We start from the raw sequence: 12345 nt of genomic DNA, 5'->3' as shown, positions 1-12345 counted from the left end.
GAAGTATTCTAAACCAAGACTGTCATAACTACAGGCTGCATTATATACTGCCTCTGAGACTAATAATGAACATTGAATCTTCCTAAGCAGCACCCATAAGTTAGGTGAAGAACACAATATAACAGAATTTAACCTAAAGGAAGGTGACCAAGTTGATAGAACACCAAGTTTCAACCCATTTTGATAAAGAGAACTATCCCAGGCTTCAGTCTGCTCAGCTGTGTCAGGGTACAGTTCGGCAACCCAGTTAACACAGACTGCACCTGGAACAGCAGCAATGCTTCAGACTGGTGCCGAGCTACAAAACTCAGTGTGTGATACAGAAGTAGAAGCACAGTAAAGTAAGCTGCAGGTAAGATCTTTGAATAAATAGACAGCACTTGGATGTCCACCTTTTCTTTCTGAAATATTTCTGAAACATTGCTACTAACTATGAAAGTCATACCCCTGAACTCATTTGCAACCACAGCTCAATTCCTTACATAGTATAAGTCCTTGGAGCTCCTAGGTTTCTGGAAGACCACCCCTTTTTCTTGTAGCATCCTTATTGCTTCCTCAAAAGCACTGTGAATCCTTTTGGAACTGGAGTTACTTTCTGACTTCACCTGGATGGAAAGAAAGGAATGAAGCAGACAGTGAGAAATGTCAGCTCAACTAAAGTTACCAGGTAAAGTTTCAGATGCTTTCAACAGCAAGAGGACTTTAGGTGATTTTGTTACACATTTTTCTTCATTTAGTAATTCACAAATCATATCTCTTATGTATGAACTAACCAACGTCCCTGAGCTTTAAAAAACACACACCAGAAACTTGTGCTACTCTAAAGGAATCAGAATCTCTTAAGGGCACATACTGAGGAATCTCTTTCGCAAAAGGCTTGTGATGCTCACAGAGCATTTGACCATTCAGCTAATGAAGCTTTGCTCATATTTAGAGTTTTCCTGGTAATAAGAGTAGGAAGATGGGGAGATCAGTGCTTTTTAAGGTGATATTCAGGAGGAATCCAAGTGCTGGGGACTGGGTTCCCATCTCCTGATTTTAAATTGAGGAAGTGTCCAAGGGAAAGGGAGAAACTGGCAAAACCAGTATTTGTTCCTTGTCCTCTTCATTTCCAAATTTTTACACACATTCTGGTCATGCTCTCAAGAGCTTCTCCACAGCCTAATGAAATGAAAGGATAAAGAGCATGCAAGAAATTAAGACAGGTATACAAGACAGGGAAATAAAGGTTTCAGTTTTGAGGGCAGGTGGGAAACTAGTCTCTTGTGGAAGGAGAACGAAGCGTGTGGAAGTCCATAACTGAGGAGGCTATTTAGAACAAAGAGTTCTGTGTTTGGGACACGTCTAACAGTGTAGGAAGGAAGGAAGGAAGGAAGGGGAGGGGAAAAAAAAAAATCAGGGAAAAGCAGGGTTTGTTTGGAAGTAAAGCAGAGCTAAGACAGTGGAATGACAGCTAGGGAAGTGGAAGGAAATAAGGAATCTGTTGTGGAGAGGATAAAGTATCAGTAGATAACAGTAAGAGCATGACTTACTCTTCTCCATCTCCATCTGTCCTACTATGTTCATCAACCTCATGTTTATCTACACAGACTGCTTCAATTCCCTAGCTGTTTTTAACTCATCTGCTGGGAGCACACTGTGCTCCCTGTGGTTTTCTTTGAGAGCAGAGCTAAACTGCTTCCCACAAACCAACATGTGATAACTGGAACCACACCAGAGCAACCAAAGCAAGATTTGCCAAGCCATTTCTTCAGCTATCACCATAAATACTCCCACCCCATTCTAAACAGAAGTATCAGACTTCACATATCCTACTTCGCTCACCAGATGTGCTCAGAAGCCTTGGAAGTGAAACAGGCAACCACCACGCACTAGAATGAATTCACATGAATGTGTGAAACAGACACCACATTAGCAATGGAAGAATAGCTTTTCACAAAACAGACATTCAATCCATTTGCAAGTCTCAAGTGAAACTCCAACTGCTTCTGAGCCTAGAAGCTAATATGCCTAACAGGAAATGGTCTGGAGATCCAATAGGCACGTTAGTTTCTCCATGACAAGTTTCTCCATCCCATTCCTCTACCTAATCCTCAATATTTCAATAGGCCATAATCACATCTCTTTCTCTGTCCCACAACAGCGAAGTATCTCAAAAGAAAGTGCCTAATAGTTCAAGATACTTAACATAGAACAATGACTATTATTCCCAGTTCGGTTTTCTCCTTTTGTTCCAGACTGAAGGATCTCAGTGCCCAAACCTTTGCCTTTCTCCCTGTCCATCACAGCTATACCAGTCTGGGTAACAACAGACACTGCTTCTAATTACACACTTGACCGTACATCTAGACACCAGTCCAGCCACAGCGTTAATACCACTATCGTATTTCTCTTCATAGTGCCTCTTCTGATGAACTGTAAAAACAAACATACAATGTAGCAGGCAGGGTTAGGTGAAGAGTGAATATTTTCTCATGGAAAAGTACATTCTCATAGCTGTAGAATGAAGAGACTCTGCCTCTCACTCAAATGCAGTAACAAATCCTCAAGACTCTAAGAAACTGCTAGGAAAGCAACCACCTCAAGACTCTGATCAATTTTTAATGTGAAAGCAAACATTTGAGGAGAAAAAAAAAAGATAAAAATATCTCCAAAGAAGCATGATAATTATTCAGTTTGGCTTAACACTGAGATCCTGTCAGAAAAGAGAGATAATTAAAAACAGACTGTGTGAACTGACACAGAGCTCAGCCTGGATGGATACTGAAACAGCATCACTATGAATGCAAGTCAAGGCACTGACAGAGCAAAGGCAGAGAGGCAGGCTTGGGAGCGAGAAAATAAGCAAGCAGCTGCTACATATCAGCACCCTCTCACACGTGCTGCAGAGTCCAAGGGAAAGGGCTCCATGGCGGAAGGACTGTTCCTGAAGAACAAATGAGGGCTCCTGCCCTCTTCAAGGGCTTTAATGTTATCCTGAAGTGACAGGAAAATTTGGGTTTCTTTCCTAGTGTGCTCTAGAATGTGCTTCCTCCTCTCCACCCCTCCAAGTACTTTTTCCCAATACCTTATAATTTTCTTTTATGCCAAACCAGGCCCTCATTTCCTCTGGACTGGGATCCCCGTTCAGAGCTGATGTACACCTAAGACTGATTTAGTCTACTGAGCAGAAATCTACAGGAGATTACATGGTGTTACACAGAGAGAGAAGAAATCTAGGACCAGGAAATCCTACATGATTTCATGTCCCTGCATTTATTTCAGGAGCAGATGAAAAAATGCTTGCATTTCAACAGTTATAAAGATGTATTGTAGCTGTTAACATAGTCCCGCCTGAGTCACAGGCTTATTAGCCACCACTTTAGTTTTACAAAGCTTTTTCATCTGAGCAATGTGGATATTAAGTAGTTTAACTGCTGATTTAAAGCACCAGCAAGATTTGAATTTGGATTTTGAATTTATCTCTCACAATGTTCACACCTCATTTTGCAAAGTGCCCCCTTCGGCATGTGTTAGTTTCAGGGCGTACAATTCCAGGTTCCCTGGAGTGCTGACAGCAGCACTCCCCCCCACACCAGGTCCTTTTCAAATAAATGAAGCTGTACATCCAAACACAGGAGCATCCAAAAACTATTTGTTGCTTTTGCAAAACACATTCCCCCCTGCCCCACCCAGAGAGAAGCGGCTATTAAATGACAATTTGATCATCACTGCCCTCACTCACAAGACCAGCCAAGGACTCTGCAGCAAAGCCAACAGAAGAATCCATGTCTCCAGAATGAAGTCGGTGTTTTGATCAATATATTCCACCTGATGGGTCTCACACAGCTTAGTGGGCTGGTGCTATGCAACCAGTTATTCTCAGATCTTTAAAGCAAGACAAACTCTCTGTACAATCAATAATAGGTCAAAGAATGAAGTGGTACAGGAATTAGTCTGTTCAAAACACTGAAAGTATGTAACCTCTGGCTCATTATAAATCACAACACACCCTGATGGTGTTAAAGTTTCCTGGTATAACCACACACGTGATTCTACTTATAAAATTGCCCTTTGCAATTTCTCATGCAATGTTTAATCCTTGGCTTAGACAGGTGACAATTTTAGTAATAGTGACTCTGGACATGTCAGTCCTATAATAAGCCTTGCAATATACATATTTAAAGCAGCAGTGAAGCTTCCTCAAGAGGCAGGAAGTCAAGCACATAGCATCAAGAAAGTATAATGCATTACGTTATACCTACAGAACAATGTGCAGGGTATATACAGTAAGTATGAACGATGCTGTAAAACTCCCTGCTTTAACTATTTGTCATTGCTGACCTTGAGATAATATTCAAATCAAGAGAAGTACTAACAGCAGAGTCTGGAAAGCACAACCCAAATTATGTGTCCAAGCTAGTGACATAAACAAACTGGAATGGTAATAGTAAAATAGCACACACTATACCTTATGCATGGAGGAAGTACATAAAAATGGTTAATCAAAATTGGCTGATTGCAAGTCATATTTAATCCAGCTGAGAAACTGGACGGATCAAGTTCACATGTAGTTTTCTTTAAAAAAAAAAAAAAAAAGGAACCAAAGGCTTGTCTGTTTGCCAAATATAATTGCCTAAGTCCAGCAAGTACACTCTTTAGGTTCTATGAGCACAAGATGACTTTTTAGGTTTTCTGCTTGCAGTCTTCCTTGTACCCATCCCTCCAGTCTCAAAAGTAATTTGTTTAAGGGGTAAGGAAAAGGCTACAGCTTAAGGATAGAGAGGGCAACAGTTATGTGAAATAAAGTTCCAGTGGTTTTACAAATCATAACAGTTTTGTTATTTTTGAATTAATTTTTAAAACACCAACCCTTCCAATTCTCTCACCCAAGCTCTCCAATTCTCTCATCCATCTTCTGTAGACTATTAAATTTAAACGTTCCCTACCACATGTCTGAGCAGAGGACATGATTTGAGTTCTACCAGGTCCATCTGCTAGAGAGAAATTTATTCTGCAGAACCAGAAGACTGCACTGCTGGGGAGTCATTAGGACTGGAACTAGGTATGGGTAGGACACGTATGGGATGTGGACAGGCTCAGGTACAGTAATGCTGCAAAGGAACAGACAGATGCTGCCTACCTCAAGCTTTCCCAGCTACTTCCATCTTCACCCCCTGCTCTGCTCCACTGCCAGTGAGTCCATAGCAGCTCACCACCTCCCTGGAGAAAATATCCCATGGGGAGATACCCTCCCACTATGATGAATACCGTGCAAGTATTTTATAACTTGGGAAAGAGATGAAGGGGGTGCACCACATCTCCTAGGATCACAGGGAAAGGAAGAGAGGCAAGCAAAGAGTTTAACAGCAACTGTGCTCTAGAACATTGGAATCAGGGTAAAAAAAGAAATAGTTATACATCCAAATAATTCATCCTTCCACATCCAGGAAAAGTGCAAGAAGTGATCAAATGTGTATATTGTGCTGTGGCCTAATTCGTTCGGTCTACTCATCTAGCTCCTGTCTTGCCAAATAGGCATGAAATAACACCATTCCACTTTAGCAGCACCCTTTATCCTTTTGGTTTGAGGGCAATGCGACACGGAAGACTACAGAGGGGAAAAGAAAGGAAGAGGGACAGAGACCAGATCTGTTACACTGATTTTTGTGGATCAGACTGGGTACTTGACCCTTTGCCAATTATGAGAAGCGACACCTTCAAGAGACAGGGCAGAGGAACAACAAAATGCATTTCCAGAGCATTACTTGGCACTCCTCTTAAGGCATTCCGGTCACTTGACATCCGCAGGTTCTTTCTTATGCAAAAATATATAAGCCTCTTTGCAAGGAATTAATACCAAAGGGCAGCAGGGAGAACTGCAACTTCTAAATAAGTATCTGTGTGCCCAAATTCCTGGGCCATATACTCACATCCTTGCATCAGGGTCAGGAGTAACTATTAATTATTACGATAGCTCCTCATGACTGCTAACAACACTGATGCTACGTTGTTTTTGTTGGTTTGGTTTTTTTGGTTGGGTTTTCTTTCATGCCTTTCAAAGTTTGTTCTGTACCAGTCCCTACTTTAAATGTCTTTGCAAGTTATTTATCATGATCTTTCTATAAATGTCAAAACTTCAAAGATGGAAGTTTCCCATATTAGTCACAATGGCCACTACTTCCTTTAATGTAAAGTGTTTGGGAACTTTTAATACTGTTCCAGCTAGTTTAGAAAAAATACCCTGTCCTATGTTGGATATTCTAGCATCAAACTTCTCTGTCAAAAATGAGAGTAGCTCCTGTTATTGGTTATATCTATGCTTGCTTTAAGGCAAACAACAAAAATGCTTTTAACAAAACTAAAAGAAACAGCTATCAAGAAGCAGCTATCAGCAGCAGTTCAATGGAGCCGACAAGAACAGAGCTACATTATTATATGACCTCATCTACAAGGGGACTGGTTTTTGTGGGTTTTTTGTTTTGGGTTTTGTTTTTTGTTGGTGTTTTTTTTTTAGATTTAAACATCAGATATTAAAACAACATAGCATTTAACTTTACAGTGCATATCTGAATCAGGCAGTGAATATGACTGCCATGGATTTATTTCTCAACAGAAAACCAAAAAGTAAACAAATGAGTCACAAGATTAGTGTATATTTCAGTTGCCATTGGTCACATGGTAAAAGCCTTACCCATCTTACTTTTGCAGAAATTTACCACTTCACACCAGTCAAGAATCTGGTTTGTAATTTATCCAAATAACACAGAGTAATATAAAGCCATTTTACAAAATGGTTTTTGTTCTATTTCCCATTCTGCAGTTGATCAGGAGCATACTATCTCACTGGAAATTTTCTTAAACAGTTTAGTTACACAGAAATGCATGTGAACTGATTTCAATGAAATCCCACCTTTTGATCCTTCCAATCATGGCCTTTCACAACTAGGGATTTTCAACAAGAGAAACACATACCAAGGAGCACTGCTCATCCACTCAAGAAATATATTAATAGAGATGTAGCTTTCAAAAGGAGGTTTAAGCTTCAAATGAAAATCAAAACAAAGACTTTGTGGTCCCTTGTCCTGATCAAATTCAGGATCTCAAACATCTGTCCCAAACAGCTCAAGCACCTTAAAGGGATCTTTTCTGATACTGCCACTATTTATGGATCTAGGAAAGTTAGTGCCTGTTTCAGACTGTAAGGTCACTTGGCCTTAATACAAGATTACCCTTAACAAGAGAATTTTCTCCTATAGTTTTTTTCAGTCCAGTTTGATATCTCTCAAGTGACAAGGTTTCCTCAAGCTCTGTAAATCATTAATGCATAAAGCTAAAGCACTTGTAGTATTTGAATCCTCTGAAGGCATCAGTCTCTTATGTGGTTGTTTACGCTCAAAACCCCTCATATTAGTTCCCCCTACTAAAAACTTGAAATAGTTCCACTCACCTCCTGACAGCTGCAGCTGGGCAGATGCACATCAGCTAGTGACACCAGAGTATCAATTGTTTCCAATTCCTGTTGGTAAAAGGTCTGAATTCTGTTTTCTAATAGAAAGCCTTTCACTTTCTCATGCAGCATGTTGATTGAGAAATTCTGACCCTCCAGGCCACTACAAGGATACATAAAACATGTCAAAAGACAAGAAATATACTCCTCCATCTGATCTGTTGACCTCACCCACGAATCTTGGTCAAAACTCCAGCATTTTTTACTAGATGCAAGAGGTCTGGTGCACACTAGTTCTCACTTTGGTTCAGCATTATATTTCTTTTCTCATATTATGGATAGGTATCTCATCTGTATGGATCATCAATTATCTGGGAGAAAAGCAGGCCTGCTACTGTATGCTATATCACAGTTGGGGCCAATTCTCTCTCTCTCTCTCTCCATAGTTATTACAATAACAAATAAACAGTAATAAAATCCCACACTTTGCCCCAAAACCAGTCTGGATACTGCATTTACCTCTGTCCTTCCTTGGGGCCTTGGAAAGGTTTATCATAAACTTCTCTATAGAGACAGGGAAGCTCCAGCATTCTTGAAATCTGAATATCACACGCAGGATCATCCACTTTATCTGGAGCAGCAAAAAGAACACAAACACTTGGGCAGGACTGCCATACCAATCTTTTAAGCCAGCATACCAGAGGCAGCACAACAGAGCTTCACATGCCAGTATTAAATTGGCAAATTTTGTTCACTGTTGTTTTTATAAAAACAGAACCACAAAAGCCACTCTTGCTTTTACAGTTTACAAGGAGGTAAATGGCCTGCTGTGGTGCATTGCAGATTTGCTTTTGTCTGACAACTTACTTAACTGGAATTTATGATGTCTGTCCTACCTTTCAGCAGTCTTCATCCATTAGATGAAGTTAACACATAGTTAGGACAAAATGAAAGCAATTTAGAGGCTATTTGAATTGCATGGCTCTCCTTCAACAAAACAATTTTATTAATACCAGTCCTTGAATGGGTTATATATTCTTAAGTCTTCTGTCTGGAAAGGAGGGTTGAATTCGCTCTCATATTTTAGCTAGAGTTGAAAAATAGACTTTTAATCTGAGCTATACAGGGTTTTTAAAAGACACGCTTCCTTCCACCAAAGGAATCATCTCAGTATTGTCTCTGGAAGATTTCGCTGGGGAAAACCAACTCTTACACAACAGCACAGACACGGAGAAGAGAAGAAGTTACATAACTGGACACTCCTAGGGTATAAACACCAGACTGCAGAATCCTGCTGCCCAAAGAACTGTTAGATACAGGGGCAGCACTGGCATACAGATCTGTGCCTGGCAGACTGAAGATGAGGAACACTTCTCAAGCATTCTGCAGAGCCAGATAGTTCAGGAGAACCTGGCCTTCAGTAGTACCCATACACTTCAGTGTGCCCATACAGTGCTGCCTGCCCACAGAATGGATTATACAGGCTGTTGACAAACAGCAACTTCTTCTCCAAAGCAGCTAACACTCTTGATGAAGCATGACATAAAAGGTCATCAACTCCCTTTCCATGCTGTTCTACTTCAACACAAAGAAAACTGAAGAGCAAGTCACTCTCACACAGATACCCAACCACAGTATCTGCATAGTATTCTTGTATGTTTGCCAGTAATCTTCTATAGATTTCCCAGGAATGCCTCATTTACAGGCAATTTAATCCCACACATTAAGTAGTGTGCCTTCTAACTCTGCTAAAATTGAAATAAAGACATACAGATGAAAATCCCTTCAGAAAATAAGATGTCTGACAATACAGTGTAAATTATTCAATGAATTACGTACAGCTTAGCCCTTCTCACAAATTCAGACAATGATGTTATGCACATCACAGATCCATAAAACTCACAAAAACACGAAGCCTGAATTTCTCTTTGTTGCCTATAGGTTCGGATGTGACCTCTAACCCTCACAACATCCCCAATCTTCAGCTTGGTTTTCTGGCTCACTATTTCTCGGAGTTTCTTCATCTGTTCAAGCACAGTAAGACTGCTGTGTGTGCTTGGATGATCTGTAAGGAGTGAGGGAAAGGTGATCAGGCATTAAGGCTGATTTGCATTCATCCAAACACTTAAACATCACAGAATCACATGTTACTAAAAAAGGAGTAAGGTCCTAGGCATCGTGTCCTGGGTAGCAAAAATTTTGAGTGACAAAGTTATTTTACAGTATTATATTTATTTAAATAGTTCAGCTGGGGAAAGGATAAAAGGGAGGAGATACCAATTTACCACTGAAACTGTCATAGATTGGTTGCAAAATTGAAACATTAGTTTGAAATGGGTTCTGTCACTTTTTGATTTCGTCATGCTAAGACAGATGAGAGGGGAAAGGAAAGGTCAACTGAACTTTATACATAAAGGACAACTGAGTCACCTGAGGTGGGGCCAAAGTATTCATGTGATACAATTTGATGTCTACACTGAAGTGAATGCACTTTGACAGAACTTCACATTTACCTAACACACCTTTGCAGGGGAGTAAATTCTTCATAACTTAAAATCTGATTAATGATCCAAGTGTCCCTGCTCATAATTACGTAAGGCTGGAAGAAAGTTTCCTGTGCCCCCTAGAAGCTGTTTCCTTTAGCAACTACAAATTAATTAATTTCCATTAGTAACATAGTGTCCATACAAGCACTAATGACACACATGCAAAATAAGGACATAAGGCTGAAACAAGCAAGCATCCTCAGCCCTTGTTTCATGCAATTCCTTTAATGAATTTAAGTTCCACATAGAACAACCTCATTTGATCGTGGGTCCGCATTACTTTTTTGGCAAGCTGTTCCACAGCATCACCCCTCAAAGTGAGAGCTGTCTCCTAGATTCCAGTTGGGGTTGTTTGTACCACTTGTCATATCATTGTTAAATGTAAGTAAGAATTATCTGTCTGCATAAATGGGTTTGTTCCACAGACATAAGAGCTTTTAACTTTTACATCAAGCTTTCCTTTCCCCACTCTATGCATATGTAACCTTAACACTGGCAGATGATACTAACAACTTCTGTTTCAGTAGTATGTGATCAGCTCCATATCAGAATTGTCAATCCACTACATGAACTTTCAAGAATGTCCAAAGTAGAAAGTATTCCATACTTTGATCTATGAAAAATGGTGGGAGAAATAGCAAAGAGAAAGCCAGACATTAAGCGAGTTCTTCTATTATTGAGTGCAGTAATAGTGTAATTTCAAATTAACAATTTTGCACATGTAGAACTTTCCCAAATTGTAAGATTGCTGGCATCCTCCCACTGCATTTTAAGTTACTTTCAAGTTCATCACTGAAGTATATGCATGAGCAGGAGGAAAATATGAATGCAAATGAAGAAGAGACGATGAATCCTGAAACCACTGTATCACAAGTAAACCACTGTATCACAAGTGTGGGGAATGTCTACCATGTTGCTGATCAATGGATTGGCTTTGGAAACAGAAGTTGTGGCATGTGGCAGATTTCCAGCCTAGCTCCTCACTAGATGAAGTCACAAGAACCATCAGAAGAGGACTGTCTGCACAATGTCACAGCACAGAACTGAAATACCATATTACTCAGATAAGGAAAAGGCACAACAGGTCATAATGTAGTGGTTTTATTGGCATCACCACTGGACACTACACAAACTAATATGAAACTCCCAAAATAGCCCAGGCTGTAGGATGTGATGATCTACAACTTTTTTTTTTTTTTTTAAAAAAAAGGAGGCAGTTGAATTTGCTCCTCTGCAAGTTTGATCATTTGCTAAATTACATAAGACAGACATAAGCAAAACTGTACAGCCAAAGGAGGAATTATTTGATAAATTACCTGGTAAAGATGTTTCTGCTGCCATGGGATTTTTCCAGCAGATACAATTTATAACGCCAGTACTATCATCCACTGTAAAAGAAAAATTGCAAGAATTACAGAGTAAGAAAGCAGGTAGTGATGTTCCAAGAACTGAGGATACATAGATACATAGGGAGATAACTGCCAAGGATATCCCATTCCAAACAGTCTGAAAGGGAAGGTGGGTGCTCAGCCACTACTTACACTGCTAAAATAATCTCCACAGTCATTTCAGTCATGGAAGTAGCTTAGCAGCGGATACCAAGCCTATGTGCATGGTCAGCAAAGTAACAGGTATATTCTCAAAAAAATGTCAAGCACGAATTTAAATTATGAGGCTTCAGTACATATATTGGATCCTAAAGGGTTTTAATCTCATTGATAAGGTCTGAAGAAGAATCAGTGCTGAAAGCTGAAGCCAGACAAGTTAAAACTGGAAACCAGGCACAAGAAACAGAAACATTACCATAACAGTGAGAAAACAGCACTTCAGCATTGAGGGGTACAGTTATGTGAATAGTCTAGGAGCGCTGTTACCTCCAGCTGCACTGGTTGCCATGCTAATATTGTGCACAAAGTCTGCTGGCCTTTCCCATACAAGATGTTCCAGAGAGCAGAAAGGCAGCTCCTCCTCTAGCCAGGAAGAGCAGAGGGACAGTACATGCTTGTGGTTGTTTCTGCTCTAGGCCAAGAATTACCAGCTTAAAGTATACCTACAGGTGGCATGCACGCCACTTCCGTTGCTGAAAAATCTTAACACCTTCTCCCGAGCAGGAAGCTACCCAGCTTTTCCTGTTTTGCTAGTACCCAATCAAAATAAGTTTTGTGATTTCTGCCCCCGGCGCTGCATGGTCAAGGACAGCACAAAAAGGCAAAACCTAAAGAAAATTAAAAGACTATCAAAAGAATCAATTGTTCTACAGACCAGGACACTGTATACATATGGCACGTCCAACAAACACTGTCTAAATAAAGAGGTACTAAATGTCAACAACAGCAAGGATTGCACTTCATGTCCAGCTAATGCAAACAC

At 40.1% G+C, this 12345-nt stretch overlaps 1 protein-coding gene across 1 annotated transcript in view; it reads right to left on the bottom strand.

Annotated features, from left to right (window-relative positions):
- STN1 (STN1 subunit of CST complex) overlaps window positions 1-12345 on the bottom strand; it is a 46023-nt gene that overhangs the window by 9203 nt on the left and 24475 nt on the right. Inside the window, exons 4-8 of the mRNA XM_056351042.1 lie at window positions 11292-11363; window positions 9333-9494; window positions 7949-8060; window positions 7430-7592; window positions 483-605 (exon numbers count right to left, since the gene is read on the bottom strand). Of these exons, the coding sequence (XP_056207017.1) occupies window positions 483-605; window positions 7430-7592; window positions 7949-8060; window positions 9333-9494; window positions 11292-11363 (632 nt within the window). The remainder of the gene's footprint in view (window positions 1-482; window positions 606-7429; window positions 7593-7948; window positions 8061-9332; window positions 9495-11291; window positions 11364-12345) is intronic.

The sequence above is a fragment of the Falco biarmicus genome, chromosome 9, assembly GCF_023638135.1.
Source record: "Falco biarmicus isolate bFalBia1 chromosome 9, bFalBia1.pri, whole genome shotgun sequence".
NCBI lineage: Eukaryota > Metazoa > Chordata > Aves > Falconiformes > Falconidae > Falco > Falco biarmicus.
The sequence above is the reverse complement of the archived record's forward strand: the minus strand, read 5'-3'. Positions and strand labels throughout refer to the sequence as shown.